We start from the raw sequence: 15,611 nt of genomic DNA, 5'->3' as shown, positions 1-15,611 counted from the left end.
ACTACTCAGCTCTGCCGGGCCTCACACAGTCACGGTCACAGGTAATTAAATCCAGACTCATTAACTGTACAAGTGACCTCCTCTTACTGCAGACCTCAAAACTCAAAGTTAGCTCTAAAAAGTGGATATTGAAACCAAAAGTCCTCAGCCACTGGGAGGTTAGACTCTCGTCAGTAATTCTTCAATCAGAGAAGAACCCAGTCCTTAAACGGGATGCCTAGAATACACACATCGAAAATGATGAGACAGAGCCACAGTTTCACTCGGCAGAATCGTGCATGGCCCCGAATGAATGAATGAAAAACAACGAGCTAAGCATTTGGCCCAGAACTGAGAAGGAAAACTACAGCAGAGCTAAATAAGACGCTGACTGCAGGAGGAGGGAAGAAAATCAGACAGACAGAAAGCAAAGGGGAGGGACGGAACAAGGAGCAAGATTAGACCATCAATAAAAGTAAAATGTGTTGATCTGAAAGAACCGGGGAAGTGATCTGCCACCATCAGAGAAAAGTCGTCATGTCAGACGAAACAAAAGTAATGGTAGGATTTGCTGCCGATATGGAGGCGGGCCGCAGAATTTTAAAATAATTCTTTATTCAACTCTAATATTGATAAATTTGGAAATCTCAACAGCAACAACAAAAGGACAAGCGAGTTGTAAATTGCCAACATGTACCCCAAAGGAAATGCAGAAATCTGGCAAAGGAAATTTCCAGCAAAGACTTCGAAAATAGTATCAACACATTACCTTCCAATACATTCAGAGTTTAATCAGTCTGCCAAAAAACACATCATTCCACCTCTGTATAAACTTTCCAGGTCATAGGAAAGAACAGTTGACCTAATTCCAAAACTGGACAGAGAGGCACGAATAAAAAGAAAATCACAGACAGCATCACCTACGACTAAAGATGCAAAACTCCTGAGTGAAATACTAGAAATCGAGTTTAGTGGCAGACCCAGAAGTCGAAGTGTAGCTTAGTTTTACAGCTGTCATACCGCTCGTCTGTGAGTGGACCGCAAGAGGCTCGGGGTCGGCGCGTCCCAGAAGCGAGCCCGCGGGGCACGCGCGCCCCTGTCCTCTCAAGCGCGGATGCGCGGGCCAAAGGGTGGGGATTAAAGTGGCGATTCTCATCTGGAAGGAAGAATTCTTGGCGGGGAGGGGATGTAAGAACCTTTGAGGGGTCTTCAGGAGTTCTGGTGGCCAAGGCCCCCCCGCACCCCCCCCCCCGCAAACCTACCCAGTCCGGGTCTCAGAGGCGGGACGCACGTGTGCTCACACTTCAAAGCTTCTGGGACAGAAGCTTCTGTCGGCTTAAGACTCTGTGGGTCGTAGCTTGATCTTTCCGGTTTGTGTAAATTTTTGAAATGTCCCGCAATGAGCAAGTGTCACTTTTTAATGAGAACAATATTTTTTCTTTTTAAATTACCTTGCAGTGTTCTTTCTCGGCTCCATTGAGGTATAATTGGCATAAACCGTGTATTTAAAAGATTCAGTTTGGTGAGTGAGGAACTCTGTTTGCCTGCAGCCCTCCCCGCAGGGCGGGTACCAAGCCCACCTACGCCCTCCCGGTTGCCCTTCCTGCATCCCGTCCCCAGGCAACCCGTGATCGGCACTCCGCCAGTGGGGATTGGTTTGCATTTTCTAGGATTTTACAAAAATCGTGTGATACGTACTGTGTCGTCTGGCGTATTTCATTCAGAATGACGGTTCTCGGATTGATCCGTTCGTGGAGTCTATCAGCAGGTCGTTACTTTCGTGGCTAAGTCATGATGGGTTGTGCGGACGGGCCACAGCTTGCGCGTCCGTCCGACCGCGGATGACATTTGGGGTGTGAGCAGTCTTTTACTGCTCCCAAGGAAGCGCCTAGAACGTTCGCTACACGCCATTGCACGGACATGCCTTGCCGCCCCTCTCCGGTGGGTACCGAGCGGTGTGAAGGGTCGGTCCGACGTCGGGCGCAGGTCGTGGTTCTCCGAGCGCCGCCACACCTTTCCGGAGGGGTTGTGCCCTTCACACGCCCACCGGGGCCGTGTGAGCCTCCGCGCCGAGTAAGGAGCCCTCCGGGTTTCCGACAGGGGTGGAGGGGGTCTCTGTGGGCGTTTAACTTGCATGTCCCCAACGACCGAGGAAGCCGACGTGTGCTCTCCTGCTCTCCGTGTGTTGTCTTCAGTGGACTGTTCACGGCTTTCCTCATTTCTTACTGAGTTGCTTGATCTCTTACCGAGTCTGAGGGTTCCTTACGTGTTCTGGATAGAAGATCTTTATCAGATACATGATTTGAAAATGTTTTTCTTTCCATTCTCTTAGCCGTGGCTTTCAGAGACCAAATAATTCTAGTTTTGGTAAAATCTTATTTATCAACTTTTCTTTGTTAAGTCATGTTTTTGACGTTCCATCTAAAAACTGTAGACCTAGTCAGTGTCACAGAGATTTTCTCCTCTGTTGTGTTCTTAGAAAATCCACAGCTCAGTGTTGCAACTTGGGACTCCCTCCCCTCCTGAGCCCACGTGTTCATTTCTTTAGCGTACCCCCGTCAACCCGGCACCGTCTGTGGAAAAGGTCATCCTTTCCCCACTGAATTCTTTTCCATCTTTATTAAAAATCCATTTGCAAACACACATGGAGGTCTGTTTCTGGATACTAGTATCTTCCATTGATCTTTTTGTCTTTTCTTTTAATCAGAGGGAGAAAATGAGCACAAGTCGCCGGCAGAGGGAGAAGCAGGCTCCCCGCTGAGCTAGGAGCCCGAGGTGGGCCTCAATTCCGGGATCTTACGATTGTGACCTGAGCCCAAGGCAGCTGCTCAACCTGCTGAGCCACTCAGGCGCCCCTACTGTCTTTTTTAAATAATTTAATTTAATTTAATTTAAATTCAGTTTAGTTAACATGCAGTGTATTATTAGCTCCGGAGGTGGAGGTCAGGGAGTCCCCAGCTGCGTGCAGCACCCAGTGCTGGTCCCATCAGTGCTCGTGCGCCCCTGAATGCCCCCCGAATGCCCGCCCCAGTCCCCCATCCCCCACCGCCCTCCCTCCAGCAGCCCTCTGATTCCTAGAGATAAGAGATTTGTCTTGTGGTGTGTTTCTCTCTCTGATTTCATCTTCTCTTATTTTACCCTTTTTCTCCTATGATTCTGTTTTGTTTCTTCAATCCCACATACGAGTGAGATCGTATAATTGTCTTTCTCTGACGGACTGACGTCGCTCAGCACAATCCCCCCCGGTTCTATCCACGCCGATGCCAAGGGCAGGACGTCTCCCTTTCTGATGGCCGAGTCACATTCCGTTGTGTAGACGAAGCCCGTCCTCTCTGTCCGTGCATCTGCCGATGGACGTCCGGGCTCTTCCCGCAGTCCGGCTGTCGTGGGCGTCGCTGCTGTGAACTCTGGGGGGCAGGGGCCCCTTCGGATCATAGGTAGCGCAGTTGCTGGGTCGTAGGGTAAAGGAACCTCCAGACTGTCTGTCTGTCTCGATAGCAGTATCACACTGTCATGATGACTAGGCTTGTAAGTTTTGAAATCAGGGAGAATTGGATCCCAACTTTCTACTTCCTTCCGAAGCGGTTTTGGCTACGTGGGCCCTTTCTGCATTTCATAGCGATTTTAAAGATTTTATTTATTTGAGAGCATGAGGGAGGTGGGAAGCAGAGGGAGAGGGACAAGAGCCCTTTGCTTGGCGCTGAGCGTGGAGCATGACGAGGGGCTGACACGGGGCTCGATCTCGTGACCCCGAAACCATGACCTGAGCCGAAATCAACATCTGGTGCTGAGTGACTGAGCCACACAGGTGTCCCCAGAGCAATTTCATAACCAGCTTCTCAGCTTTACATAAAACCCTGTTTGGATTTTGATTAAGTTTGCTTTGAACTTGCAGATCAGCTCAGGGAAAACTGACATCTTAAGGACTTTGAACCTTTTGGGGGCGAGCACAGACGCCCTCCACTCCGTTAGCCGCTCACGATTCTCAGCCGCGCTCTGCCCTTCTCACTGTGCGCATCTGACACGTCTTTTGTTGGGTTCATCTTTAAGAGTTTTGTGCTTTTGACGCTGCTTTAAATGTTATATTTCTGTTTCAGACTCCAGGTCATTTCTGATATAGAGAGATATTAGTTTCAATAGCTGTTTTGTGAATTTCATCGAATTTTCTTTGTAGATGGGCGAGATGTGTATGTTTCCGTCCTTCCTTGTGGTCAAGATGCCCGTGAGTTCTTCCCTCCCCTGTGGCGCCTCCAGGAGACCGTGGAGCCCGGCACCGAGCACACACGGGGTCTCGTGTGTGGTCACGGGGAGAGGGTCAGCCTCTCTCCGCTAAGTGTGGCCAGCTGTGGGGTGTCCAGATGCCTCTCTCCGCTTAAGGGGCCTTCGATTGCTAGTTTGCGAAGGGGTCTTTCATCAGGAATGGATGGTGGATTTTGTCAGGCATTTTTTTCTACTCTCAGTGGAGCTGATCATTTGGTTCTTTTTTAGTTTGTTAATGTTTCGTTCGGGATATGGTGACATTGAGTTATTTTAATAAACCTTGTGTTCCTGGGATAAACCTTGTATAGTCGTTATATATTAATCTTCTGAAATGTGCTATAATTTTGCTTAGAATGTTTGTATCTCTGGGACAGCGGCCTGTAGTGGTGTTGGTCTGTAGTTGTCTTTGAGTATCTGTCAGGTTTTTCGGCATCGAGGTAACACTGGCCTCATAAAATGAGCAGAGAACCATTTCCTCCTCTTCGGTTTTCTGGAAGAACTGGTTTAGAATCGATACCAGTTTTTTCTTAAACATTGGTAGAACTCACCAGTGTGAAACCATCTTGCCTGAGGTTTTCTCTGTGAGAAAGTGTCCACGTATTCATGATCTGTAACAGGACAGATACGGCGAATTGTGAGTCTGTTTTTGTTTTCTTCAGTGAACTTTGGTAATCCATGTCTCTCAGGAACATTTGTCTGTTGCTCCTAAGTTGTCAAATTTATTGGCTTGAAAGTGTTCATGACGTTCCTTTATTATTCTGGTAACACCTGAGCGTCTCCGGGGATGCCGCGCCTTTCCTTCCCGATTCCGCTGCTCTGTGTCTTCTCTTTCCTCATCCGTCTACCTAGAGGTCTGCCAGTTTCATTTTCCTCTAGAGAACCAGCTTTTGGTTTTATGGGTTTGGGGGGTTGTTTGTTTTTCAGTTTTCTGGCTTTTAAAAAACAATTTCTGGGCGCCTGGGTGGCTCAGTTGGTTAAGCGACTGCCATACATTTGGGTCAGGATCCTGCAGTCCGAGGATCGAGTCCCGCATCGGGCTCCCGGCTCCATGGGGAGTCGGCTTCTCCCTCTGACCTTCTCCTGTCTCAAGCTCTTTCTCTCTCTCTCTCAAATAAATAAATAAATAAATAATTATCTTTAAAAAAAAAATTTCTGCTCTGATCTATTTTTGCTTACTTTGAGTTGCTCTTTTTTTTTTTAGTTTTTAAGGTACTAGCTGATGCCATTGTTCTGAGACCTTTCTTTCTTTCATAACATTCACAAATTCTGACATGTGTTACTGCTTTCACTCCTTTCAAAACACTTTGTCCTGTGTGCTACGTACAAGTCTGCTCTTTAGTTTCAAAATATTCGGGGACTTTGCAGAGGTGATTTTGTGGTTCATTTCTAATTTAGTTTCATTTTCTAACTTGAGTCTATGTTTATTTTACAGACCAGGATGTGATGTTTGTTGGCGTTCCATGAAAACTTGAGAAGAGTGTATCCCTGCTACTTGTGAAGAGTGGTCTGTGAGCTGGTCGATTGTGCTGTGTGTGTCTTTTATGACTTTACTGATCTTCTGCTGGGTCTGTCAGTTACTGAGAGAAAAAGATGGAAAATCTCTTGACTATAATTGTGCTTTTGTGTATTTCTCAAGGTTTTTATCAGTTTTTACTTCTTGTACTTTGTAGTTCTGTAATTAGGATTGTGGGTTCCTTTTAATAAATTGGCCTCCTTTGTCATTATAAAATGATCTTTATCTCTGTTACTATTCTTTACTCTGAAACCTCTTTTGTTCGGCATTAGTAGATCCTCCTTTCTTTCAATTAATACTAGCATAGTGTATCTTTTAACACCCTTTGATTTTTAGATTGTTTTACATTTTTTTATATTTAAAATATGTTTCTTGTAGTCGGCATGTTTGGACCTGCTTTTTCCCTCTCCCCGACTGACAGCCTCTGCCTTTTCATTAGGGTGCTTAGGGCATTTACATTTATTGTGATATTGATATAGTGAGGTTTAAATCTGTCATCTTGGCACTTATTTTTTATTTGTTCTATATTATCTTTGTCCCTCCCTTACTCTTTTTTCTTTATATTAATTATGTCTTATGATTCCATTTTAACTCCTTCTTGACCTTTGGCTATACCTTTTTGTTTTGTTAATTTAATAATTGTTTTAGGGTTTTACAGCACACATGCTTAACTTATCACAGTCTTCCCTGAAGGGATACCATAGCACTTATGTATAAGAATCTTCCATTTCTCCTCTCCTGGTGTTTCTGATATTGTTGTACATTTAACATTTGCATATGGTAACAATCCCATACTATACTGTTACTTTTGTTTCAACAGTCAATTAGCTTTTTTTTTATTTTTTAATTTTAATTCCAGTATAGTTGATAAACAGTGTTATGTTGACAACAATTAGCTTTGAAAGAGGTTTGCCACTTCTGGTGCTCTTCATTCCCCTAACTAGACCCTCATCTCTCTCTGTTCCCCTGTTCCCCTGCCTGAAGGACTTCCTTTTACTTTTTTGTGGTGTGAGTCTTCTGGTGATGAATTCTTTCAGCTTCAGTGTGTCTGGAAAAGCCTTTAGTTTGCATTCCTTTTTAAAATATATATTTCTGGGCAAATATATTTTTGCTGAAATGGCAGTGTTTTCTTTTCTTCTCCTTTTAGCACTTTGAAGATGTTGCTCCCTGTCGTGCTGTGAGCTCTATTTGCAGTAAGAAATCTGCCGCCTCATCTTTGTCCCTCCGCGTGTAGTGCTGTTCCTCTGCCGGGCTTGACGTTTCCTCTGTGTACCGGCGTGGAGCAGCTGGTCACGGTGTGCTGGTGTCGCCTTCTGCACATTTCTCGTGCTTGGGCTTTATTGAGATTCTTAGATCTGTGCGTTTACTGATCTCAGAACATTTGTCTAATTTTTTCTTCATGTTTTCTGTACCCCCTTCTGCCTCCCCTCCTTCCGGAACTGAGTCACATGTATGTCAGGCTGACAGACTTGCCTAACAGTACACTGATTTGCTGGGTTTTCTTTCCCCCCCATCTCTTTCCTGTGTGTTTCATTTTGAATAGTTTCTGTTATTGTATCTTTAAGTTCACTCATCTTTTTTCTATTCTAGATCTTTTTGTGTGGTGGTTGATGACTTCAAGTGTGTACCTAAACTCTTCATGTCTCTATGTGACCATCGGGTATGTTCTCTGACCCTTTCGGGCAGTTCTTGCCCAGTGTTGAGCAGCGTGTGTGCTCTTATCTGCCCTCTGCTGACGCTCAGGGGACGCTCTGCAGCTCTCTGGCCTCTGCACCCTCCTGGCCACCGCCCGGCCACCTTAGTTTCCCGAGCTCTCCGTTCAGGGGGTCTGCAGGCTCTGCCTCAGCTCCTTCTTTCCACACTGCTGCCTAGACGCTGTCGGGACCGCAGCCTGGAGCACTCATGGGGTTCACCTCCTAGGTCTCCTGTCTCTCAGAAACCACTACCCTTCCTTGCCTAATGTCCAGGGTCTTGAAGGCTGGTATTTGATGTATTTTGTCTGGTTTGCTACTATTTTAGTAAGGAGGGTAAATCCAGCAGCTCTTACTCCGTCTCACCCAGAAATGAAAGTCTGACCCTATATTTAAATCAAGAATGCCCATTCTTGAACACCGGTCCTTTCTGTGTTCCCTTCCAAAATAGAGGTGTTTGCGTGTAGCCCTGATTGTGCGCCTGGTCGTCGGAGCCAGCCGCTCGCCCAGCACTGGTTTTGGGTGGGAGTTGGAACGACATCTCCAGGTCTTGGTCTGCGTTCCCTGGACAGCAGAGACTGAGGGAGAAGTTGAAGTGCTTTCCTTGGGAAGTGTGAGCTCCGAGCAGCAGGGTAGATGAGAGGGGAAGTCTGACGGGAAAGGTGGCTTTGACTGCAGGAGAAGCCGCCGCACGGCTGTGCCCACAGAGGGCTGCTCCTCTCCCGCGAGCCCTGACTGGGGGCCTGCGGGCTGTGTGGCACACCAGAACTGTGCTGTCCGCGGCCCGTCTGCTGTGGCCGGCCGGGGAGCTTGTGTATGGGGACCCACAGCCCTGTGATGGAGGGCATGTGACTTGGGGTGTCAGGTTGAGCCCTGCCGCCATCCCGCCCCAGGAAGGCTGGCCACACACATCGCATTTTCTGTCTCAGCAAGATCAGCATTTGTTTAAAGCCTTTAAAAAAACAGATTCTGGCCCTGTCTTCCTGATTCTTTTTGTACTGGGATAGAGCCGTAGGCAGGCCATGTGTCTTACTGCCGATGGCCCATGGGCTGCGGTTCCCCTTAATCTGGTCGGCTCTGGCCTCTCGAGTGGATGGACTGCGGCTTTTCATGGCCCTTCGCTTACTGACAGGACGGGGTTTTATCAAAATCTAACCAAAAGCTGTGAGTGGTAGCCCACCCAGAACCTTTAAAATTGTGTTTAATCTTGACAAATGGAAAAAGAAGCCGGTGCCGCAGGTACCAGGGGCCGCGTGAGCCATGCGGGGCCGCAGGACGGTGCCAGTGCCCTGTGCGACCGCCTGCTTCGCGAGAATGGGAGCTCGTCCCCGCGCTGAAGTTCAGGGACTGTCCGAGCCAGTGGGGTTTCTTTCTAGGAAGGCAATTTTGTTGAATCGATTTGTGATTTCAGTGGATTTTCCTGTGTTTCAAGTGGCTTCTTGAACTGTGCGGTGCGTCGGCGGAGCGGTGGGCCGCGCGCGGCTGCCCAGCGGTCACTGCCGCTCCGTCTCGTGGCTGCCTGTAGCGTTTCCAGGTGATCAAGTAAGAAACGTCTCTAGCCGGCTTGACCTGGTTTGCCTGGTATTTTCAACGCTTCCGTGTGACATTGCGTGTACACGCAGCCCTTGCACGCCTGGTGTGCCTCCGTCAGACACCTGGGCCTGTGGCACCAACGCGCGGTCAGGAACGCTCACACACACTCTTCAGAACAGCCAAGTGCTAGAACAACAACAGTGAGGAATCCTCCGGCAGCCTGTCCCCCGCGGGGTCCCAGGTGCAAAGGGGGGGCAGGCGGCAGCTCTGTCGCGGGGTGTGTGACTCACACACGTGACCTCGAGCGAAGGGTGTGGCGCACGGGAGTTTGTGTGTGTAAATGGCCCCACAAAGGTAAGGCTCCCAGCGGGCAGCCCCGGCCACGTGCTGGGGTCAGTGCCATGACCCGCGTGGGGCAGGACCGGTTGTGAGGCAGGCGAGCCCCCAGACACGTGGGCCCTGGCTGGTGACCGGCTGCTGGGGCGCTGGTGACGGGTGTGCGCCCTTTGTGAACAGTCCTGAGGCCGTGCCCTCGTGGTCTGTGACAGGTCAGCGAAGAGGCCTCTAGGAAGGAGAAGCGCTCACTGCCCGGGGGCCATCATGAGAGAGTGGCGACCACAATCCCGACTTCTTCCTCAGAAGCGGGTCACAAGGCGGCCCCCGGGGCGTTGCACGGGCTGCGGGAGGAGCCCAGGCACGCGGTGGGCTGGAGCTGGCACCGGCCGTGGCCGGCCTTGCGGTGAGGAGCAGAGGAGCCTGCGGGACAGGGCCGGGGCTCCCCGCGGCCTGAGTGCAGCCACGGGAGTACTCAGCCTCCCGGCCGAGGGCCCGCGGCAGCCGTCCCGGACACGGCGACTCGTAAGGAGGACTTTTCACCCTGCTCTGACACGGGGGCTGCTTTGCCTGAAGAACGGGGCTTCTCCACGATGAAGCTTTCCTGCTGGCCCACCTGCGGTGTTGGCTCTCTGTTCGGGGTGGGGGCTCACAGTGGCGCAGAGCAGAAATGGAGCGAAGGGCCCGGCGTGGGAGCCCCGTGGAGCTCGCCCGCGCCCCTGCTGTCAGGGAGCGGCCGGCTGCCCCGGCTGGGGCTGAGCTCCTCCTCCGCGTCCCTGCACCGGGCGGCTGCCGTCGGGGGTGTGTCCTGAAGACGCCCCCTGCGTGGGGGTGGTCTGTGTCCCCCCGAGGTGTGGACGCTCGCACCCGCGGCGCCGACGAGGGGAGGTGAGCGCTCCGCTCCGGGTCATCTGAGCGTCCTTTGAAAGTCTCTCCGCCCCAAGCGAGGCTCGGTTCGCTGGCGAGACCACGTCCGTGTGGTAAGAAAACGTATCTGCGCTGCTGAAGTCTGCTTCCGCGCACCTCGGGTGCATGTGTGCAAGGGGGTAGCCTGGCCGTGCCCCACCCCTGGCGTGTGGGGCGCTCGGGGCGTGAGCGTGAGGGCTGCCCCCACCCGCACAACCTTCGGGACCGACTCAGCCCCAGAAGGGGCTCGTGCGCCCGCGCTTGGAGCTATTGATCCCGAGGGCACTGAGAGGTGCTGTGAGGTCCGACAGGCTCTGGTGTCTGCGGGCCCGACCCACCTCCTGAGCACCGTCAAGGCCGCTCCTGGGTGGCAGCAGGTGGCACTGGGCAGGGGTGAGTGCGCCTGGGCCGCACACACCTCTGGGCGCGCCACGGGCTCCTGGTCCCTCACCCGTGTCTCTCCGCTCCAGGCATCAGCAACGCGGAAGCGCGGCAGCCGGGGAAGGCGCCCAACTTTAGCGTCAACTGGACGGTGGGCGACGCGGCCATCGAGGTCATCAACGCCACAACGGGGAAGGACGAGCTGGGCCGTGCGTCTCGCCTGTGTAAGCACGCCTTGTACTGTCGCTGGATGCGTGTGCACGGCAAGGTACCGGCCCCTCCTTCCCACAGCGCCCCCCCCCTGCAGCCACCCCACCCCACAGCCGCCCCCCCTGACGCCCCGCGCTGTCCGCACAGCCACTCCCCAGCCTTCCGGGGTCTTCTCCTCCAGCCTGAGCGTGTGGCCCCGGATCCCCCCAGTACAGCCTCCTCCGCAGCTCTCCCACCCGGAGGAGGGAGAGCCAGGGCTCCCGAAGCCCTTAGAAGGCTCTGGGCCTGTTTCCTGCTGGAGGGCGGAGTCCATTTCCCCAGATAAATTCTCCTCTGGTCGACGGGCATTTTCCTGGTTCCCCTTCGTCAGTCGTGGCGGGTGTTTGTTGCAAAGCGGGTGGTGCCCTCGGCATGGCCGTGTGGGCAAAAGCCACCAAGTTCGGGCCCTGGTCCTACAGGGCGGGCGTCTGGGCTGGGGGACTTGCTCCGCATTTACTCTCACGATCTGCACCAACACGAGTCAGGCGGCCGCGGGGGCAGCGCCTCCCAGTCCTCCACGTGACGAGGTGGCCGGTTGGTGCTGGGTCGTAAATGTCTGAACCACTCACCTGGGAATGAGAATCAACTCCCTGTGGGTTCAGAAGTGCCTGTTTAGAGCCTGGGGTCCGAAAACGCCTGTTTGGCCTAGACCCTGTGTGGGGAGAGTTCACAGACCGCCCCGGGGCTCTCGCTCCGCCCCTGTGATGCAGCCCTCGGAGGCCGGCGCCTTCCGGCAGGTGACGTCCCCCAGAAGCCTGCACGGGACCGAACACCGGATTTCGAATGTCTTACTGAGCTTTGGCTTCTGCTCTGGCTGCTTCCACACTTGTGCCTCTGTTTGAACTCTTCACAGGCTCCCTCCAGCCTGCTGCGCTCCAAGATCACGAAGCCCAACATGTACCACGACTCCAAGCTGGTGGCCAAGGAGTACCAGGCCGCCAAGGCGTGTCTGTTCAAAGCGTTCATCAAGGCGGGGCTGGGCGCCTGGGTGGAGAAGCCCACCGAGCAGGATCTGTTCTCTCTCACGCCCTGACCGGGGGGGCGTGGGGCAGAGGCTGCCCGCGCCGGCGCTGTCTCCAGAGCCTCACGTCCGAACTGGGGGCAGGGGTGTGGGGACGCGGGGTGCTGGGCGTCCAGCGCTGTCTCCGGAGCCTCACGTCCGAACTGGGGGCAGGGGTGTGGGGACGCGGGGTGCTGGGCAGGGAGGGTGTGGGGTCCAGCGTCTCCCTCTACGACATCGTTACCCCTGGAATGACCCAGTGACTACTTTCCGTCTCCGTTTACGTCTAGAAATTGAGTTCTACTGAGTAGGGCTTCCTTAAGGTTAGGAAAATAGAAATTACTTTGTGTGAAATTTTTGAATAAATAATTTATTCAGAGTTAGGAACGTGGTTTATAGGCCACGTTATTTTAATTGCAGAAGAGCATTTATCTGTGGAGAAGGTGAGGAAGTAGTGGCAGGAGGAGAAGCCTCGCAGCCGTGCCGCGGGCGGGTCCTCCCAGCGCAGGAGACCCCGCGGGAGGGGCCCGGCCCTGCGCTCCCCCGAGTCCCCCACGCAGTGACGGCGTGCGCCCGTGGGGACGCAGCCCCGATCCCCGGACCCTTCAGTCCCCTAGCAGCGTCTGCGCTCCTCCTGAAATCACATCATGGAAAAGGTGTGTTGGTTTACGTCTCAGTAACCAGAGATGAGACAGGGGCAGTGATCCTGGCCATTCTCGTGAGGTTCTCAACAGTGTCGCACTTTCAGGGACTAGGAGGAAGCCGTAGGGGCCAGTGCACAAAAGTCAGCCTGAAATCCCCCTCCCTGTCTCCGAATCCCACGGACGTGGGTGACTCTCCAGACATCTTCACAGGAAGGAAATAGAATTAATTAAGTAGATAGAGTCGTTCTTAGAAAATGCCAGTAAGGCGTATTTTTAAATTCTTCTTTCCAGCTTTATCAAAGACATGTTTGAGTCAGTATTCAGGCTGGAAGCTGGTGAGGCAGCATGCCGCGGGCGTCGTCCCCAGCACGGTCTGGACGTTGACGGTCACGGCAGGGAAGGGGTGCTGCTGGTGCCTGGGGTGGCCCAGGGGCGCTGCTGCACATTCCCCAGCCCCGCCCCCGGTGGCCCTGGGCTGAGCCAGCAGACAGTCAGGAGTGCGGGCAAGGGTCCTGGGGCACCTGGACCTGAGCTCAGAGATTTGCACCAATTGCCTTGTTGCTTCCACTCAGGATCAGACAGGAGCCCCGGGGGAGCGTCCTGCCCCTGCTGGATCAGGGCCGTTTACACGGAAGTGGGCAGGGGCTGCTGTGGAGGCTGTAGGCAGAGCCGGGAGACCCCACCTCACCTTGCCAGACTGTGAAAACGCAGAACAGGAGCAGGGCGGCCACGGTCCCCTCCGCCCAGGCCCCGCGTGCTCAGAGCTGGAGACTCGGACCAGAAGCGCCGTGCCTGCCCCTGTCGCCAGCGGTCCCTGGGGGGTGGGGGGTGGGGCTGGTGTGCTGCAGGGACCCGGGGGTGTGGCTTGGCTCAGGGGCCATGGCCTTCTCTCCGCTGTAGCAGGAAGGGTGTCAGCTGGTGTGGCCGCCCTCCCCAAGCAGGTGCTGCCGCGCACAGAACATCCGAGCGCTGCGTTTTTATTCTCTCGATAAATGGTATTTTTTCTAATGGGGATTGGGAGATGGACTTAGTTTTTAAAAAAAATACGTGGATTTTAATGAAAAGTTCAGTGGAAATATATTGCATTATACATACAAACACCACCCAGTATGTCTGACTTCCTCCGTCCCGCTAACCACGGAGGCGAGCGCGGCGTCCGCTCCCAGTGCGCGGCTGTCCTGTGTGCCGGGCCCGGCGGGCCCCCAGCTGTGCGTGTGTCCAGGCCCACAGGGGGGTCGGGAGGGAGGAAAGGAGCCCCGTCCGCCTGGGACCCCGGGTGGCTCCCGGGTCGACGGCGGGAGCAGAACAGAAGCGGGAACGTGAACTCCTCCAGGCGCCGGGTCCGGAGACTCGGCCCTTGAAAGGGTCCCTTCCGAGGCTCAGGGTGCACCACCCCGTCTCCCCAGGCGTCACTTGGCATAGCGTGCCCTTAGTCAGGATTGTAGAGACTTAGACCAATTGACACAGCCAAGAACTTGGGTGTTTGAGAAAAATCTTCAATTTTGAGGACATTTTGACCAGGGGGTTGGGAGGGTTCTCTTCTGTTTTGTTCGCTAAACCTATTAATTCCAGGAAGACACCGGCCGCGGGCCACTATCCTGCTAGAGGAAGGCCTGAGTCACAGCGGGGTCCCCGGCGGGGCTCCTCCTGCCGCCCGGGGTCAGCCCAGGCCGGGCGTGCCCTCTTCGCGGTCAGATGCCACAGAGCGCAGTTCTGATTCTGAATCAGAGTGTGCTTGACTCGTCTAATCAGAAGCAGTTACTTTATTTTAAAACGTACAAGCCAGCTCTCACCCGGCACTCACTTCCCTGGGATGTGTCTTGATTCCCGCCATCGTCCTGCCGCCCAGACGACAGGATCGCCGCTTTCCTTGGAGCAACGGTGTTTCCCGTGCTTTGTGCCGTGACGCTGGGGCGAGGCCGCTCTCCGGCCGACCCCGGGGCGGCTCAGTGACGCTGTGGGCGAGGGCTGCACGCCCTCCGCTTTTTCTCAAAACAGAAATATCAGATGTTTTTTATTTCTGAAACGTTTTACACCAAAATACAGGGTCAGCCCCAACCGTAAATTCGTACTAGCAAGAGAAGTAACATCGGCTGGTTTTCCCATTCCTAAAATCTACGAAGCTAGAGTCTCTCAAAAGATTCCTCGTTATCAAGCCCCACCTATGTGAGCGGGAAGGGCAGAGTATTTGTGACCATGCGCGTGTCCAGTGTTGTCTGTCCCTGTCCCTTGGCGTGTCCTGTGACCCCCTCTCCAGCCACGCGGCCCGTCACGTCCTTGGGGCCGGTGAGGCCGGGGTCTGGCTCAATCCAGACGTGTCGCTGTCCTCTGGGGCCGCTCGCTGTGCACGCGCTCACGATGCAGGGATGACCCCGAGCCCCAAGAACGTGTAGCGTGGCCCCGCCGTGGGCTGGCGGGACAGCAGGAGCCGACGCCCGTCCTTCCGGATGCCACCACCAGTGTTAAAGGCCGTCTGCGGAACGTGTGTCGAGTGAGCCTGGAAGCAGTTGGCTTCTCCAGATACTGGATGTGCTTTTACTTTGTTTTATTTTAGAATTGGGACACTTTTCTATGAATGTAATTCAGCCAAGAGCCCTGTCGCTAAGACCCAGGCCCCGGTGTCCTCTGTCCGTACACTGATGTATATACACCCGTGCAACCCGCATGAGCTCGCCCTCGCACCGAGACCAGCCGGAACCAAGCATGAGACGCTGTCCTGTAGACAGAGGACTGGACATGTTCTCAATAAAAGACACAGTGTTCCACCGCTGCCGTGTGGCTGGCGTTTCTCTCCTTCCTGGTTCCCCCCTCGGTCCCCCGCAGGTCTCACCTGGGTCCCCTCGCCGTCTGTCCTGATGAGTACGATTGGGAGGGGGGCGTGAGCACCGGCCGGAGCCGCCCGCTGGTCTTGTCCCCTGTGCGCTGCCCCAGCGCTCAGCACATTTACCCAACTCAGGACGGTTCCTCTGAGCCCCTGGGACCCGTGGGCTTCCCGAGCACGCGTCACGCCCCCTCCCACGTGGAAGCTGTGTAGAGGACCGTGAACGGCGGCCCCTGGGCGAGGTGCCACGGGTAAGGAGGGAGGACGACGTAGTCCTCGCTGACCTGCCAGGCTGTGTGAG

The 15,611-nt window shown here is 53.9% G+C and overlaps 1 protein-coding gene across 4 annotated transcripts in view; it reads left to right on the top strand.

Annotated features, from left to right (window-relative positions):
• ADARB1 (adenosine deaminase RNA specific B1) overlaps positions 1-15,256 on the top strand; it is a 132,070-nt gene extending 116,814 nt beyond the window's left edge. For 3 of the 4 annotated variants that reach the window (XM_044250798.1, XM_044250796.1, XM_044250797.1), the window contains exons 10-11: positions 10,686-10,820; positions 11,699-15,256. In XM_044250798.1, coding sequence (XP_044106733.1) covers positions 10,686-10,820; positions 11,699-12,108 — 545 coding nt within the window. In that variant the 3' untranslated portion in view covers positions 12,109-15,256. Of the gene's footprint in view, positions 1-10,685; positions 10,865-11,698 lie in introns of all 4 variants that reach the window. The other variant, XM_044250799.1, reaches the window with a different exon arrangement.
• Positions 15,257-15,611: the final 355 nt, after the last annotated feature.

This window comes from Neovison vison, chromosome 6 (assembly GCF_020171115.1).
Source record: "Neovison vison isolate M4711 chromosome 6, ASM_NN_V1, whole genome shotgun sequence".
NCBI classification, from domain to species: Eukaryota; Metazoa; Chordata; class Mammalia; order Carnivora; family Mustelidae; genus Neogale; species Neogale vison.
This window is presented reverse-complemented; position numbering and strand designations above follow the sequence as displayed.